This window comes from Denticeps clupeoides, unplaced genomic scaffold (assembly GCF_900700375.1).
Source record: "Denticeps clupeoides unplaced genomic scaffold, fDenClu1.1, whole genome shotgun sequence".
Classification (NCBI taxonomy): Eukaryota; Metazoa; Chordata; class Actinopteri; order Clupeiformes; family Denticipitidae; genus Denticeps; species Denticeps clupeoides.
Genome location: NW_021629982.1, coordinates 293629 through 311101, shown reverse-complemented (window position 1 = coordinate 311101; position 17473 = coordinate 293629). Strand labels below are relative to the sequence as shown.

At 42.0% G+C, this 17473-nt stretch overlaps 1 protein-coding gene across 2 annotated transcripts; it reads left to right on the top strand.

Moving 5' to 3' along the window:
- The first annotated feature begins 7098 nt into the window (after positions 1-7098).
- On the top strand, positions 7099-16746 carry ccdc66 (coiled-coil domain containing 66). 2 transcript variants are annotated; one of them, XM_028967280.1, is made up of 19 exons: positions 7099-7229; positions 7400-7560; positions 8872-8944; positions 9611-10031; positions 10590-10674; positions 10750-10856; positions 10990-11060; positions 11201-11323; positions 12084-12215; positions 12598-12683; positions 13500-13587; positions 13689-13826; positions 13916-14021; positions 14114-14191; positions 14463-14839; positions 15286-15335; positions 15411-15601; positions 16306-16427; positions 16567-16746. In XM_028967280.1, exons 2-19 carry the CDS (start codon positions 7550-7552, stop codon positions 16621-16623), a joined length of 2316 nt encoding a protein of 771 aa, XP_028823113.1. In that variant the 5' UTR covers positions 7099-7229; positions 7400-7549; the 3' UTR covers positions 16624-16746. The 2 variants fall into 2 exon arrangements, with proteins under 2 accessions (XP_028823113.1, XP_028823114.1); XM_028967281.1 differs by lacking the exons at positions 7099-7229; positions 7400-7560 and adding an exon at positions 7582-7782.
- The last annotated feature ends 727 nt before the right edge of the window (positions 16747-17473 follow it).

Sequence of the window (17473 nt, the reverse complement as noted above, 5' to 3'; positions counted from 1 at the left end):
GTGGAGTTATGTACTCAACAAAAAGTGGAGACCACAGTCACCGGACCTGAACCCAATCCAGATGGTTTGGGGTGAGCTGGACTGCAGAGTGAAGGTAAAGGGGCCAATACGTGCTAAACACCTCTGGGAACTCCTTCAAGACTGTTGGAGAACCATTTCAGGTGACGACCTCTTGAAGCTCATCGAGAAAATGGCAAGAGTGTGTAAAGCAGTAATCAGAGCAAAGAAACTAGAATATAAAACATGTTTTCACTTATTTTACCTTTTTTTGTTAAGTACACAACTCCACATGTGTTCATTCATAGTTTTGATGCCTTCAGTGAGAATGGTCATGAAAATAAAGAAAACATATTGAATGAGAAGGTGTGTCCAAAAACTTTTGGCCTGTACTATAGGTCAAACTGTCTTTATATAGGAAGGGAAAACTCAACTTATAGACAATGCCCTGTGATGTTATTGTAGAACAATGGATGTGTGCAGAATGACTTTACCAAATTCAGTATTCATTGAAACTGCCAGCCATTTGAGAACAAGGCCAGCCCAGTGCTAGCAATAATGCTAAACCTAGTGGTGCACTCAGTGAACTCTAAAATCGGTAACATCTTACAGTCTACCCAGACGGCTTCTCGATCATCATGTTTACGGCACCCGGGGAGCAGTGTGTGGGGACGGTGCTTTGCTCACTTGGCACCTCAGTGGCGCCTTGGCGGATCGGCATTCAAACTGGCAACCTTCTGATTACGGGGCCGCTTCTTTAACCGCTAGGCCACCACTGCCCCCGCTAGCCCACCACTGCCCCACATCTCACCCCAGCCTACACACCCCTTGCTCACTTGGCACCTCAAGCAGTTCACACAAGCCATCAAATAGGTCACTGCCCTCCAGGACTGTTTTGACTGCACAGACTGGGAGATGTTTAGAGATGCAGCCACCTATGACCTCAGTCAACAGCTACATCAGCAATTGTGTTGAGGATGTCACAGTGTCCAAGACTGTCATCATCTGTCCAACCCACCAAACCTGGTTCTCTGCTAAGCTGTGCATCCTGGTGAAACCAGGGACTCTGTCTTCCAGTCCAAAGACAAAGAGGCTTATTCTACAGGCAAAGCCAACCTGTCACAGACCATTAAGGACCACCTATAGTTGGAACACACCCTCTGGTCCCCCTTCTTAAAAACGGGGACCACCACCCCAGTCTGCCACTCCACCAGAACTGCCCCCAATGTCTACGCAATGTTGCAGAGACGTGTCAACCATGACAGCTCTATGAACATCCATAGCCATGAGTTACCCAGGACAGATCCGCCACTGTGTAGCTGTTTGACTATCTCAGCAACTTCTGCCCCTGAGATTGGACAGTCCATACCCAGGTATCCCAGCTCTAGTTCCTCCTCGCAATGCACGTTAGTTGGATTAAGGAGCTCCTTTCACCGCCTGACCCCAGCCGACGTCAGCAGCTTCCCAACAGTCTTCCTCTCCTGAGGCATCAGATGGTTTGCCAGAACCTCTTTGGAGCTGATCGGTAGTCTTTCTCCATGGCTTCACCCAACTCCTTCCACACCTGAGATTTTGCCTCAACATCTGCTACTGCTGCACCCCGGTTGGCCGCCCAGTACCTGTCTGCTGCTTCTGGAGACCATGCCCTGTAGGCCTCCTTCCTCAGTCTGACAACTCCCCTAACCTCTGGTGTCCACCAGTGGTTAAGGGGGTTACTGCCATGACTGGCACCGGCCACCTTGCAACCAAAGCTAGAAATAACCACCTCAACAATTGAATAGCAGAACAAGGTCCATTCAGAATCAATCCCCCACTGCGCTCGGGATGCCGTCAAAGCTCTGCCGGAGGTGGGAATGGAAGACCATCTTGACAGGTTCTTGTGCCAGGTTTGGGTCTGCCAGGCTACGTGGCATCTTTTCCTGTCACCTGATCCAACTCACCACCAGGTGGTGATTAGTTGACAGCTCCGCTCCTCTCTTCACCCAAGTGCCCAAAACATTTGGCCGCAGGTCAGATGATACGACTACAAAGTTAATCATCAACCTGCAACTAGGGCTGGACGATTTGGGGAAAAAGACATATTGCAATTATTGAGATCAATATTGCGCTATACGATTGTGATATGATAAAGGACACTTGCTTGTATATCAATGAAAAGTCGCATACAAATGACTAATAGTGAAATGTTTAATTTCAAAGTGAAACATACAAACTACTTATAACAACTTGAAATGCCCAGTGCTTTCAAAATACAATATTCTACTAAATTAAATAAATCACAAAAAACTCTTTTACATTACTGTCGAACGACAAACCCTGGTAAGGCTTAACAACTGTTTTGATTATATTTGGCCATTATAAAATCCTGTATTATAGTTCTTACGTTTAACCAAAACGTTGTTTGGAGGCTGACTTGAACACAGGGATGCATAGCTTCACTAGCTTAGCTAAGGTTAAGATTTGTAAATTGAGGCGAATTTCTTTAGGAAACCTTCAAAGTTTGAGAAAAGTTAACTAAACAGCTAATAACAGTCTAAATAGTTAATGCCTACGTTTAGCCAAAACGTTGTTTGGAGGCTGACTTGAACACAGGAATGCATAGCTTCGCTAGCTTAGCCTATCTTAGCTAAGGTTAAGACTTATAAAACGGGATTTTATAATGGCCAAATATATTCAAAACAATTGTCCAGCCTTACCTATGAAATGTAATCCCCCAGGATCTGGTTTGGAGCGTACAGCGGTTTGTACAGCCCCAAGCAGCACAAGAGTGAGGCATTTTTATGCATTTCTCTCCATAGACATGTATATGCTTCATTCCACAGCAGAGCCTATCGCAATATGGCGGCGACGTTGATGCACGTGTACCCATATGTCTATGTGAGTCACGAATCTGAGGTCTCCATTGAACTGAATCGAAAGTCATGTAACCGAATGCGTCACATTCAACTGAAGTGAGACTTCAGTCAGCTCGCAAACTTTGAGAGAATGAGTGATATGTTCAATCTATGTACTAATAATTAAAATCGCAGCTTTTTGCGTTCATGTAATTGCATAGACTGACATCGCGATTACAATTGCGATTAGATTAATCGTGCAGCACTACCTGCAACCTATGGATACCCTGGTACCAAGTGTACCGATGAGCATTCTTATGTTCGAACATAGTGTACGCTATGGCCAAACTGTGGCTTGCACAGAAGTCCAATAACGAAACACCACTCAAGTTCAGATCTGGCAGGCCGTTCCTCCCAATCACGTCCCTCCAGGTCATGTTGTCAAATCCCATTGTGTCCCTGAGCAAGATACTTAACCCTAAGTTGCTCCAGGGGGACAGTCCCTGCAACTACTGATTGTAAGTCGCTCTGGATAAGGGCGTCTGATAAATGCTGTAAATGTAAAATGTAAATGTCTGTCACCCACCCCTTCCCAGAGACAATGACCCCTGTGCAATATTGGGGACAGTGGTCGCCTAGCGGTTAAGAAAGTGGCCCTGTAATCAAAGGGTTGCTGGTTCAAATCCTGGTCCACCTAGGTGCCACTGAGCAAAGCTCCACGGGTGCCTGTCATGGTTGCCCAAGGGTGATGGTTAAAACCAGAAGACACATTTCATTGTGTGCACCGTGTGCTGTGCTGCAGTGTATCACAATGACAATCACTTCACTTTCAATAGTACTTCAGCTTCACATGGTTTCAGGCCAATTTCAGGTGTGTTACTTAGCAGTGTTAGTATACAGTATATGTCTCATGTATGCATGTGTCTGCTTTTTAAAGTTACCATAAGATCATCAGAGCCACGTTGTTTTCTTGCAGCCGAAGATCGTGAGAACTCTTACTCGTGCACAAATTATTATTTCTTTTTTTTTTTTTACTTTTCACTTTGACTTCACTCATTTGTACACCTTGTTTTAATTTAAAGACATAAAAGTGTAATATTTGGTTATGTTTGCAATATTTGCATATTGGTTCATTGTATACTTGCAACATTTGCCAACAGTTGCTAAAGCATTTCACTGCATATCATACCATGTTGAATTTGAACCCACCGGACGTCACACAGCAGGAGGCTGACCCTGTCAGCTCTGGAGGAGTTTGGGATCTCTCCACCATCACTCTTCCAGAGACACCATGTCCCCATCCAACCACAGAAAAAAGGAGAGCTGAGACATACAAAATGGGGAAACATCTGGCATCAACATCATAATTGTTATTAAAATATTTATTGATTTATAATATTTATTACATCTTGCAGGTCTGGCTTTTGATTCATCTTCATGTGTATCATCACCTTACTGAGATCCAGCAGTTCCATCTGGAGATTCCCACAGGAAGCCAAACTGGTTTTGCAGTTCCTATCATCTCATATCTTCCTCAGAATCAACATGGGCTGAACCAAAGAGAAAGCGTCAGCGTCTTCCAAGAACAAATTTGGATCCTGCACAAGGCTCTGAAGTTGATGATGATGATGTCATCTTCACCAGCTCAACTGGAGCTCAACAAGACGTTGAAGATGCAGTGTCTCATGAATATTCAGTTCCCCTGGAAGAGAGGACCAGTGTAGTCACCTGCCTGATCTTCTGCATCATTACGTCACTGAGATTGATCATTTCCTTCTGCACGCATGCGTACATTTCATTTTCAGCAATACTAATAGGATTAAAACACAATAAAGATTAGTGGTGGGCCGTTATCGGCGTTAGCGTGCTCTTATTGGGCGATAAAAAAAATATCGCCGTTAATCTATTCACAAGTTGGGTTGGGAGTTGGGTCTATACTACGCAAGCTATTGTGCCGGAGTTAAATGGTTACACTAGATTTATAAGTATATTTCTTTTTTCTTGTGTCTTTTATTTTGTTTTTGAGACTGGTTCAGGTCTCTTGGACACATGGCGTGAGCTGTGAGAGGTGCGTGGGGTTTGTGTGTAAAAAGTTATTTCTTTCATTTTAATTTATGTACATATTAGGAATATTTTGCATGTGTGTTATTTTGTGAATATTTTTTTTATGTTCTTTTAATACTGTATATTGTAGAGAGAGGTGCAGAAAGACGCGATGTGTGACGCGATGTTCTGACGCGACCTTGCTTTTTGTACAGAATACACTTTGCACAGAAAATCTCTTGGGTGTCAGCCCATCATTTGTGGTTCAAAAAACGGAATCAAAAAGTTACACAACGCAGAAGAAGAACCGCTACACTATGATGACTTTCACCTTGATATTTTAGCACAGATGCATACCTAGCCGAATTGTACTGTAGGGGGCGAGAACGAGTCTTCGAACTGTGAAATTACCACATCAAACGTGACGTGGTAACATGGATGCAGCTATTTAACTGAATAAACAGTTGGTAAACACAAGTACATCTTATTGAATATCATTTATTTTCATCACCAATTATCATAGTAGAGCAGCTTTCTCAAGCAGTTTGTGATGCATTTTGGAAACAGGAGATGAGCCCCTGGTCTAATACGCCACCTGGCTTGAGAAACCCGTTCTCAAAGACTTACTTTTAGTCATTATTTGGGTAGCACACATATTCTGAATGCCTTCGGCAGAATTCAAATGAGCAATTTTAATCTAGATAAATCTAGATTAATTTATCTTACTCTAGATTAATTCCAAGATTACAGTGCGATTAATCTAGATTAAGAAAATTAATTTATGCCCACCTCTAATAAAGATACAATAATACACTAAATAAAAAACATACATTATTAAGTTAGCCACACCTTAGGTAAATTTTTGCTGCTCATGGGAACAAAACAGACCTAGCAAAGAACAGTGATTTGTCTACTCCATGACTGTGGACTGTGGGCGAATCTCTGGGTCACCTGTTTCCCGCCTGTACGTCACACAGATTTCATATTTGTATGCATGAGCAATAAAGGCCTGTGTGGCCATGCGTTGAAAATATTGGTGACCAACCCAGCAAGGAATGGATTGGAATGGTTTGGAATGTGCATTAAAATGAAATGAAAATTGTGCTAAATGTCCATGCTGGTTTGGTTTTTGAAGAAGTTTGTCTGTTTGTCTTTGTCCTGAGTTCTTTTTCTATATTATACTGACCACAGTTCTAGTTCCAAATATATACAATACAGTGCGAACACTTGTAGTGGATTAGAATGAATAAATTCATGAAAAATATAGAGAAGGAAAAGAAGAGGCAAGAAGAGAAGCTAGAAGAAAAGAAGAATAGAAAGTAAGACACCGTATCAGACACAGTAAATATGGATGAGAACTGAGAGATGGTATCATGCAGGCTTCTTCCACATTTACAGGAAGAAAGCACGCTTTAGAGAAAAGACAGTTTACTGTTCCTCCACTTCATCAAACCACTCTCTAAAAAATAAGAAACTGTTATCTCGTTGTGGTTCTATTATATCCATAAATAAAATAATAAATACCTCCCATTTTATGCAACAAAAATTTGGGAATATGGAACCACATGGAGTCAAAGAAAGTCGAGACAAACAGTTCCCAGCAATGGTTGAAAGTCACATTTCATGATCTTCTGATGAAGATGGTAAATGAACATGGATAAACCTTCAGCTTTGGAAGTGATGTCTCTGGTCGAAACACCGTTACAGATGCTAGAAGGTTCTATTCTGATCGTGTCATTAAATACTCTAGTATGGAAGTGTAGGTGGGTGAAAGGGGATATGGGAAACAGCATTTAGAGCTTTACAAGGCTTTTTAATCCTAAATATTAATACCTTGGTTCGGATGTTGAGTTGGTGATTATGAACAACAATCTGCTGCAGCTCGAAGAAAACCGCTACGAAGCGCAATGCATTCTGGTCCTAACGCGCTGCATGATGGTTAGTCACCATCGCGTCACCATGTCACGTGTCGAGAAATCTCACGAGAGCGAGATCCTCCCTCTCTCCCTCCCTCAACCACTCTTTCCCTCTCTCTCTCTCCCTCTCTCCTTCCCCTCTCCCTCACTCTCTCTCTCCCCCTCATCCCTCTCTCTCTCTCTCTCTCTCTCTCTCTCCCCCTCCCTCTCTCCTTCCCCTCTCCCTCCCTCTCTCTCCCTCCCCCTCCATCCTCTCTCTCTCTCTCTCTCTCTCTCTCTCTCACACTCTCTCCCCCTCCCTCTCTCTCTCCCCTCTCTCCTTCCCCTCTCCCTCCCTCTCTCTCCCCCCCCTCCATCTCTCTCTCTCTCTCTGTCCCGGCTGAAGATTTTAGTATTTTATCGACACCATGATTCATCATGATTTCAATTTATTCAGCTGGTAAAAAAAATGCTAATTTGAACAGTAAGGGGGAGGGTCCCCCTTCCAAGGTTGCAGAATATGACATTAGAAACGTTGAATTCTTGAAATAAATGTATTTTCTTCTCAATAGTTTTCAGCAAGGTAGCAATATTTGTAAGTCATTTGTCAATACATCTTTATTCTTGAAGTCCTTATTCTAGAGAGGTGGATTAAAACGGCTGATCTACACACCATGCCGTCAGACCGCGATGACGTCACGCATAGCAACCGAGACGCTGGTGGAAAAATGAGCAAACAGCGGAGTATAAAGATCAAAAGGCCGCGTTCGGACCTCGATCATGAATATAGGGTGAGTGCAGGATTACAGTGCGTTTTACTGACCTCTCAGTGCGTGGAAATAAACTCGCTGTGCACCACGCAGTAAAGCCAATTCGGATTAATTATCATGGCGCGCTGGCCTGATACAGCAATATGGTGTCATTTTCGGATTTTAAAAAGAGCTCGGTATAATAAGAAGGCTACAGCGCCCCTAACAACGATAAAACGTGCAGTACACTGGGCAGCTCTGCAGGTACCTTAACCGATTTATTTCATATTTATTAGCAGCACTAATTGTATATTGTGCCATGAGGCTCACAAATTCTAGCAGCACCAATGAACCATCAGCGACCCACAGCTCTTATTCGTATCGTGTCCTTATTATTCCTCACTTCACCTTTTTATTAAAACTTGCATGCAAATACATATGCCTGCATGGTGGGTTGGTAGTCAGGTTGTGGATGTGAAGGTGAAAAAATAATTTTATCTGCTTTACCATTTGCAAATCATTTGAATGAATTTCGGAATCATTATGCAATGGGGTGTTTAAATGCCAATACACAAAAACCTATATTACATTGATGTTATCTTTAAATATAAATATAAATGAATATAATAACCCTCAGAATATTAGGTTTGAAGGGGGTATATAGATCAGACCACAGCATGCGGGGATTTGAACTTGAGTGGAACTTGTACTCAGTGGTATTACAAGACAGAGAATCCTGATGCTAGCTGGTTAGCACATTAGCTTCAGTAAATAGCTCAGCAAAACAATACAAAACTGTTATTTGTTTTAATGATTCCATTTTATGATTTCCACACAGAGGTTTACATACACTCATTGTGGTCATGGTCATTTTGTTTTTTTTAGGATTTCACAGAATTGATACAGCATAGTACACATATTTTTGGTAAGGTTGGGGTTGTGGCTTTTTTATTTGTAATTGGGATGTGTCACGTCCATGCGGGCATGTCGAGGTGGGTGAACGGAGAGCAGGACGAAGAGTGACGAGGAATGAAGGACGCTATCACCTGACATCACGAAACCAGGTTTAATGGTGAAGCACAAGGCAGGGGAGACATCCGAGACGTAGACACTGGTGAACACGGAACATAACATTAAAGACCTGACAGTGGACAGAAACGAACAGGGCAGCTTTATACAATTAACACAGGTGAGAACGATTAGGGAACATTACACAGGACAACAGTGAAACTCCGGTCCGGAGTAACCCCATTTCGGACCGGATCGTGACAGGAATATGAGATTTTATTCATGTCCATGATTAATGTATGTAAATGATATAAATTACAATGCAATCTGTGGTCTCTGTTTTAGAGATGGTCTGCAATTCCAGGTAGAAAATGGAAAGGCCATGCTCATATCTGTCAATCATGGCGCATCCAGTAAGGTAATTTTTAAGATTTTTAATTGAGCTAGATGTAAGGTTGCCACATTTCATAGAAAAAATACAAGATTTACATTTACCGCATTTATCAGACGCCCTTATCCAGAGCGACTTACAATCAGTAGTTACAGGGACAGTCCCCCTGGAGACACTCAGGGTTAAGTGTCTTGCTCAGGGACACAATGGTAGTAAGTGGGATTTGAACCTGGGTCTTCTGGTAGGCGAGTGTGTTACCCACTAGGCTACTATCACTCAAAAGATGCCTTCCATAGCAGGGTCTTGCCACAAGTGTGAGGCTCCAGTGATATAAAATCAGACGTATCATAACTGTACTTAAGAGAATACTTTCATACTTATTATTATTAAGTACATAATTGTCATCCTCCACTAAGAATCACTGCTTCTGAAATCACTGCTTTCTGAGTGCCTTAGAACAAATCAATCCATCTGCGTTTTCATAGAAAAATGTGGATGATGCTGCGCTCATTACATCGCGGAGATACAGGACAAACCCAGACTTTTATTTATTCAAAAAATTTCATTGTCAAGTACAGGAAGATTCAGTATTTTAAGAGACATGTGGCAATCCTCACCATAATAATACAGTGTGCCTTTTTTCTTTAAAATGTTCACTGTAAATCAAACAGTATGGTGTGTTTACACCTACAGAACTCTCCAAAAGTCAAACCCCAAAAAACAATTACCAACTTCAAGCAGACAGTCAAGGAGCCATCTGAGAAAAAGTCACACAAAGTTCATGTAGGGCATCCAGCTGTCTTGAGAGAAAAAGTCTCAGATGCTGCATCTCTGAGGTACAAGGACGGAGTGACTTCACTTGGATTGGGGAAAACGAAAGCCTCTGCTGGATTTGCTCAGAGTGCCGAAATGGTCCACACAGCACCACAGTCCAAGAACGCCACCACTGTAAAGAGCACCCCTCAAAAGACCAAGAAGAATGTGGTGTGCATGACTCAGGAACAGCTTCAGCAAATCCTCAACTCCATCAAACCAGCTGCTGGCCCAGTGGTGGATGACAGCTCTTTCATCCAAACAAAGAACAGTACAGTTCCCGGGTTTGGTTTGCAGTCAGGTTAGTGAAGGGGAAATACTGTAGCTCAACATGATAAACCAATTCATCTGCCTCTCCTTTTGCAAATCATTTTAATGAATATCTGAATGTTTATGCATGAACAAATATGAAATTTGAAATGGCAATACATATAAACCTATGTTACATGAAGTTATTATTTAGTAGGCTACTTTTGAACATTAGGATTGGTATTGATGGCTTTTTTCATACACCAGTCACAACATGTTCCATATATTTATCAGTGATATGATTGTGAAAGTGTATTGGTATTCACTGTCACATAAAGGATATGTCCCAGTTCGAGGGCTGGATCAATTTGTCTGGCCTTTGTGGAGGGCATTTTCCAAAGACTGCAGAGTTTGTGCTTTATTAGTGGTTGAGAATAATGATAATTACAGTGTCAGCAGTTGCACATTAGAAATGATTTTAATTAAGCATTGAGTCTGCTTCAGCCTATTCTAGAGGGACATGCATTTTAAAAGAGTGTGCAATGTAAAGTGTTGTGTGCATGATGAGGTGAAAGAGTTTTTATTACTGTGTCCTTTACCACTCCTGCAGAAATCACAAATGATTCTGAAGCAGAAGCTTCTTTGACTGATTTCACCGTCCGAAGAAGTTGGAACAAGGAAGAAAAAGAAGAAATGTAAGATTTCCCTTTTCATCTTTCACTCACAGTCTGTTTAGGTCTATTTTAACCTGCTCTTTGTGCAACACTCAGTGCTCCACAGCCCAGTTCATTAAAAGGCCTTTTCAGCACCCTGGGAGAAAGGGAACTACATAAAGAAGCACTGGCATTGAAGAAGGCACAGTGGAAAATGGAACTTGGTATGATTGATTCTTTATTTGCCAGAAGCCTGGGGCTTCTACATTTTTTTTCTGGTCTGCTTGGTGCATGTTTAGCTATTTCATTTGTGTAGTCTTGATGTAATTTAACATTGATGTAATTTATTTGATGTAGATGAACAAGTTTCTCAGAAGCAAAAGACAAGTTGCAACTGTGGGAAGCACACAATGGACTCAGTCACAAAGGTGAAATAAATGGAAGAATGCATGACCTGCAAGCACTACGTTTCTGAATGTCTTCCTGTGGAGTGGGCTTATGCTCACGGGAAGGTTTCTGAACATTAGGCCAAATGTATAATTGGGTGGGTGTTTGTGTTTTATTACAGAAAAGTGCAGAAGAGAAGAATGAGCAGACATGTTGGGGTGTGAATGGTGCAAACAGCCAGATACCTTTTAGAAGATACCAGAAAGATGTTCCATTAGCTCTCTGTTCTGCATTCATATTGGGGGTAATGAGGCTGTAAAAACAACTAAAGCATTTTTCTCATTTTATTCAAGAACACACCCAGATATTTACCATATGCCATAACAACAGATTCAGACATTTATTTAGGATTGGGACAGAACCGAGTCCACGTCATGGACATATATATTTAGAAAATTGGGTATTCTGCAGTTTACAAGGAAGTTTTTTTATCTGCTCTTTCAGTTTTACTCTGTTAATAAATCTGCAAAAATTTGAACAATTCTGTGTTTTTCTGGGGTGGTGTGTGTGTACATTTATGAGGAAGAGAAATTTAAGGGGCTCTGAATACTTTCCGTACCCACTGTATATAACCACTTTTTTTATATATATATATATATATATATATATATATATATATATATATATATATATATATATATATATATATATATATATATATATATATATATATATATATATATATATATATATATAAAAAGTGGTTATATATATATATATATATATATAGTACTATACCTCTTGACTGCAACTCAAGCTTAATGTTACTGCTTAATGTACTGAAATGTGGTTGACAGTCAAAAATAATATTCATATTTATATTTTATTCTTTTTTAATGTGCAAAATGAAATGGTCAAATTCACCACCCAAAATAACCTAAATTATACATCTTACAAGATCTAGGGAGAAACTGTTTAAAGAAAACCCATGAATAGGACATGATAACTATTCCAGAAATAAATGTCCTGTACTAACAGTGACTTTGTGTGATACGATTGGCCAGGAGGCAGCACCAGTGGAGGAGATCATCACTGCAGAGAGGAAGAAACGACATATGCTCTGGCTGCAAGAGCTTAAGCTTCAAAAGGAGGAGGTGGAGCAGAGACACCTGCAGGAGAAGCTGCAACACCGCCAGGTGAAGCACTGCCACTCACAAAAGCTGGCTTGATTCTTCTGGTTCCCAACAAGCAAGTTGAACAGTGGAAAACTGCCCAGCCCCACAAATACATACCTTGTACAAGCTCCAAAAATCCCTGTCAACCTTACACAACATTCCTTATTTACCCATTCTAACACCTCAACAACACTGGTAACCTGACCTGTCCCCTTCAGCAAGTCAGCGAGGCTCATACCTCACACCTACTGCAACCTCCCGGCATCCTCCTTCCCTCAGCCAGCCTCTTCTCTTCAATCCATTTCCAGACAGATCTGCAGGATATCAGCCTTCATGTGTTTCCTTACTGTCCAATTCCTGCTGCCTGAGAAAGGGGTTTTAACTTTTCTTTCTCTCCCTCAAGGAAAAGAACCAAGAGCTTCAAGTACATCCAGCCCCAGCTGCAGAGTTCCAAATGTGCTCTTCCACTGAGGGTGTATGTGGGTGCAGGTCAGATTTTTTTGCTTTTGTGTGCATATTGGTTCAGAGCATAATGTTTTCAGTACCATAAAGAACCAGTATATATCAAGTACAAGTAATAATACAAAAAAGATCATATATTTTGTAAGCGTTTGTTCTTGTGTCCAAAATGCAAAATTCAATTTCAAGGGCATCTTTTCAGATAAAATATGATTGTTATATCACACAGTGCTCCTATAAACTGAGTTCCAGAGAATCAACAGGGATATTATTATCATGGACAATTCTACAATAAAATATTGTGTCACATGATTCTTTGTGTATAGTACATTTTTGGGATATCGGAAAAATCTAAAATCCCAGCGAATTATCTGATAAGGAATGCACAGACTCTGAATAACACTGGCTCTCTTGTTGTTGGATCATCTACTGTTTGAAGGAACACTGTTCACCGTGTAGTAACTTTTTTCAATAAATTGCTTCAGTGTCACTGAATTATTAAAGGAGATTATGTCCGTCAAAATTCATACCTGAGATTGAGGAGTTTCAATATTTTGCCAAATTGAGTGATTGTTCTTATTAGTTACAAAGTCATAAGTAAATGAGCTTGACTCACTCTTCCAGTTTCAATTTGAGTGATTGCAACTGAAAAATGCCCAGATTCATAAGTCAGCACAACTGGATCTAATTTAAATGAGGCATTGCATATATCAGTTCTGCATATTGTAGCCAGTCAATGTACTTTTATTCATGTATATAAATACTTTGACGTTAGTTGGAATATTTTAGCTATAATATTCTTCCAGTCTGTTGTTGAGAGCGAACATGCTTTCTCTTTCTTCCAAGGCAGAGACAAGTGAGCACTATACCGCTGTTAATAAGCCAGAGAGAGACCGAAGAGTCGAGGAGGTGGGAGGGGGGCCAGGTGAAGCAGGTGTGACTTTCTGCCCTCACCATCCTTACCAAATGAGAAAGATCAGTGAAGGAACTGCACTGGCTGCAGGATGAGGGCATGTGTATGTGTCTGCACATCAGGGGACTGCAGATCAGTTGGACGAGGGACAACGGCAGGAGGACATAGAGGTGGCACAGCATCCCATGGAAGAAGTGCAGAGCGAGAAAGAAGAACGGCAACATTTTCCAGTAGAGGAACAGAGAGCGGAAAGTGAAAAGGTGATATTGTTTTATATTGCATTGAGTCCATCAATCACCTTACTACAACTGTACATTCATAAACTATTCTATATATAACATGTGTCCAGGGCCTGTTAATTAAGCCACAAGCAAGGCCCATCAATCAGGACAGCCTAAAAATGAGACTGCTGAAAGAAGCCATTCATCAAGAAAGTCCCACCAGATCAACACAAGGCAAGACCACTGCTCCATCCTGAAATAAGCAGCATTAGGACTGGTCTATATGTAATATGTAACATGTGTGTGTGATCTGATGGAACCCTCAGAACTGACCACTGCACAGACAGACGACCTTGGATCATCAGCCACAGTGTCTTCTTTAAGGCACACAGCTGTGCAGACAGGTAACAAGACATATTAACTGGAGCGCCGCAGCATTATGCCTGTTCATATATTTACAATTATCAACACAAGGCAAGACCACTGCTCCATCCTGAAATAAGCAGCATTAGGACTGGTGTGTATGTAATATGTAACAGGATTAAAAATGCTGAAATTGAGTGGTGTAGGGGAAAAATGAAGGGTATTTCAGAATTCTGAAATCTTCTGAATTATAGAAATTCTTTGTTATTGTTACAAAATAAAACATTTCAATTATTTCCACCCCTGCATTAGACCAGACACTGGTGAGCTTGAGCCGGACTTCCCTCCGTCACCCCGCACCTTCCTCCACAGCCAACATCATCCCTGACCCCACAAACTCTTCCACCGAGCACCAGCCTGCTCTGTACGTGAAGATGGCCCAGTGGGCCTCACAGCACCAGTTTAATATCAGGCGCTCTGGTTTGGCTGAGGACACATTTGAAACCAAGCTTGGCCTGGATAAACGCCCTGGCTGGAACAGCCAGAGAGCCAGAAAACCCTTCACCCCGGCAACTGAACCAAACCGACTACACAGGCAGAAGCAGAAGCAGCGGGCAGACAGGACCCCACCCTTTAAAACCTCAGCTAAACAGAACAAACCCACACGGACAGACAAACTGACTGAAAAGGTAAGAGTAGGGCTGCATGATATGCCATGATATTCATATTGTGCTATAAATGGGGTAGTGGTAGCCTAGCGGTTAAGGAAGCTAAAGAGTTAAAGAAGGTTGCCGGTTCAAATCCCGATTTGAGCAAAAGTACCGTCCCCACACACTGCTCCCCGGGCGTCTCTCATGGCTGCCTACTGCTCACCAAGGGTGATGGGACACATTTTGTTGTGTGCACCGTGTGCTGTGATGCAGTGTCTTTCATGTCTAGATATGTTAAGGAGAGCTGGAGGGCAGAGGACATGGCATCCTCAGTTGACCTGTTGGGACAGTGTACAAATTGAACTAGTTTTTGTGCAGGTGACACGACTCTGCATTTGGTCATATTCATACCGCACAGTACTAGATAAGAGGAAAGGAGATGGAGCAGGAAAATCTGTAAGTTCAGCGTTGGTTTCTTCTCACAGATGGATCGTTCAGACATGGATCCATCTTCTCTGGCAGACGAGGCAAAAATGTAGGTGACAATTAAAGCATTTTGTCATATTTTGTCCAATGCTTGCTGTTGATGTTCTGCTGTCCTTCTCTCCAGTGGGAAGCACCCCTCCACTGTCCCGGGCTTGACACCTGTCCAGGCGTCCCAGCACCAAGTACCCAGGACAGACATGTCATTGGAATACGTCCCCTACATCCGTACAGAAGATGTGTACCTGACCCCACTGCCCCCACTGTCCTCCCCACTCACACCTCTGACGCAGGAGGATCTCGAGAAGCGGATCAAAAGTAGGTTTTATGTATTTAAATATAGATGATGATATTAAAGTAAAATAAAAGCATTTACCTTCTAAAAATACAATGATTACTATGGTTCTAATGTTCCATTTTCTTGGCTGAGTGTCTATTGGCGAATGTCTGATGTTGATTAAAAAGATAAAAAGGGAAACCAGTTCCATTCAGTGCAACACAGTAACTCCTGAATAAAGGGGTTTAAGAACAGAGAGTTTAGTAAGAAACCGACCAAGTCAGATTTACTGCAATAGGAGCTGGTGTTTGTGTAAATTCAGAAGAAAGATGCGTAGGTGAGGTCAGGGGGCGGGGCTTGCAGGGTTGGTAGGTGTGGTGTTTACCTGACCAACGTGAAGCTTTATCTGCTGCATTAAACTCGAGAGAAGGGTTACAAAATGCTCGCTGTATAGTGGTCACCACGAAAGCCTTTTTCCGAATTATAAAACTGAGCTCCATGCACAGTCATGTTTAAAATTGGCTCTTTATGGAAAATAAATCCCGTTTTAGTTTAAAAAGTTGCAGATTCCCACGACACGCAGACTGGGGACAGAGCTGCGCAGATTACGTGTGAACTATAACCCCCGGGGGTATAAGATATGTAATACAGTACAGTAGCAAATTACATTGCTTCTCTCTTTCACAATGGTTGCCAGAATTCAAATATTACTTAACACTATAACAGTAAAGATTTGTGTTATCAGGTGGAGGGACCAGCAGACTGGAGTCTCCAGTGCTACAGAGCCACCGTCTCCCCAATCCAAAGCTACTAAAGAACCAAGAGAGACATCAGGCAGTTCTGAAAGGACTGGCAGAGCTAAGACAGGTACGACCGCTCTGCATTTCATCCTGCATCATCCATCCTCCCGTATGTCGAATTTTAACAGGACTGTACAACATCAGGATAAAGTAGAATTCTGCACACTATGATCCCTGGTCCTACACTTTTATTACTGTTTCCTCAGGGTCTGCTGCAGAAAAAGAATGAGTTAGGCGCCAACCAAGCCTTCTTGCAGCTTTAAGGAAGCTCCTCACCCAGACTTTGGATCTGAATCTGACCATGAACCTGATGGCTGTGTCTATTTTATCCGGACTGAATGTGTTGAAAATTTGAAATAAAAAGAAAGTCCTTTAACTTTTGGCCACCCAATTGTCCATATATTTGTTATGCAAAACCCTGGTAGACTGGGCTAGGACATACGAAGGACGAGGACATTCTGCTTGTTATTACAAAAACAGATGACACAGATTCTTCAAATTGAACCATTTTCATTAGAAAAGCACACGGTCAGTCTGACAACTATTCATACCAAAAGAAAGTGCACGTTCCATGCAACATACAGTGCAGGAATACAGTGGCTATACATTTTTAAACATAGAATGTTAAAATGATATGAGGAGTTAAAACAAAGAACTCAAATGTAAAAACTTAACAAAAGCAGAATTAAAGTAAACAACCAGCCTGTGGTTCACCAGCCACCAAAGGCTCCTCTGAAATGTCTGAAACCATTTCCCTGTGAGGAAAAACCAGTCCTCCAGGTGAAGCCATGCATGAACCGTGCTCTCTGGACACCCCACATGTTGGTCACATCACCCCCCTGAGGAAAATGGTCCCAGGCCGCAGGCACATTGCTGTTTGGCAGAAATCCATGGAGTCCACTATGCGTCACAACCCCACCCATCAGATTTTGGAGGCCCATGGCCGATGTTGTGTTGCTAACGTTAGGTCCAAGGGCTTGAGTGGCAAAGTCCATGGGGCCTTGAACCGCTGGTAACAAGCCATGGCTCTGCAGTGCATTCCCACCCCGCATTGTAAACCTTAAAGGTGTAGTTGCCCACGGATACCCAAAATGGGCCTCCACGGTGGAGAAG

Bases quoted from the DNA above. Each gene is read 5' to 3' on its own strand.
- ccdc66 (XM_028967280.1), top strand. The intron at 13,588-13,688 runs GTGTGACTTTCT...TCTGCACATCAG, and splicing joins AGGGGGGCCAGGTGAAGCAG to GGGACTGCAGATCAGTTGGA. The intron at 14,192-14,462 runs GTAACAAGACAT...CCCCTGCATTAG, and splicing joins GCACACAGCTGTGCAGACAG to ACCAGACACTGGTGAGCTTG.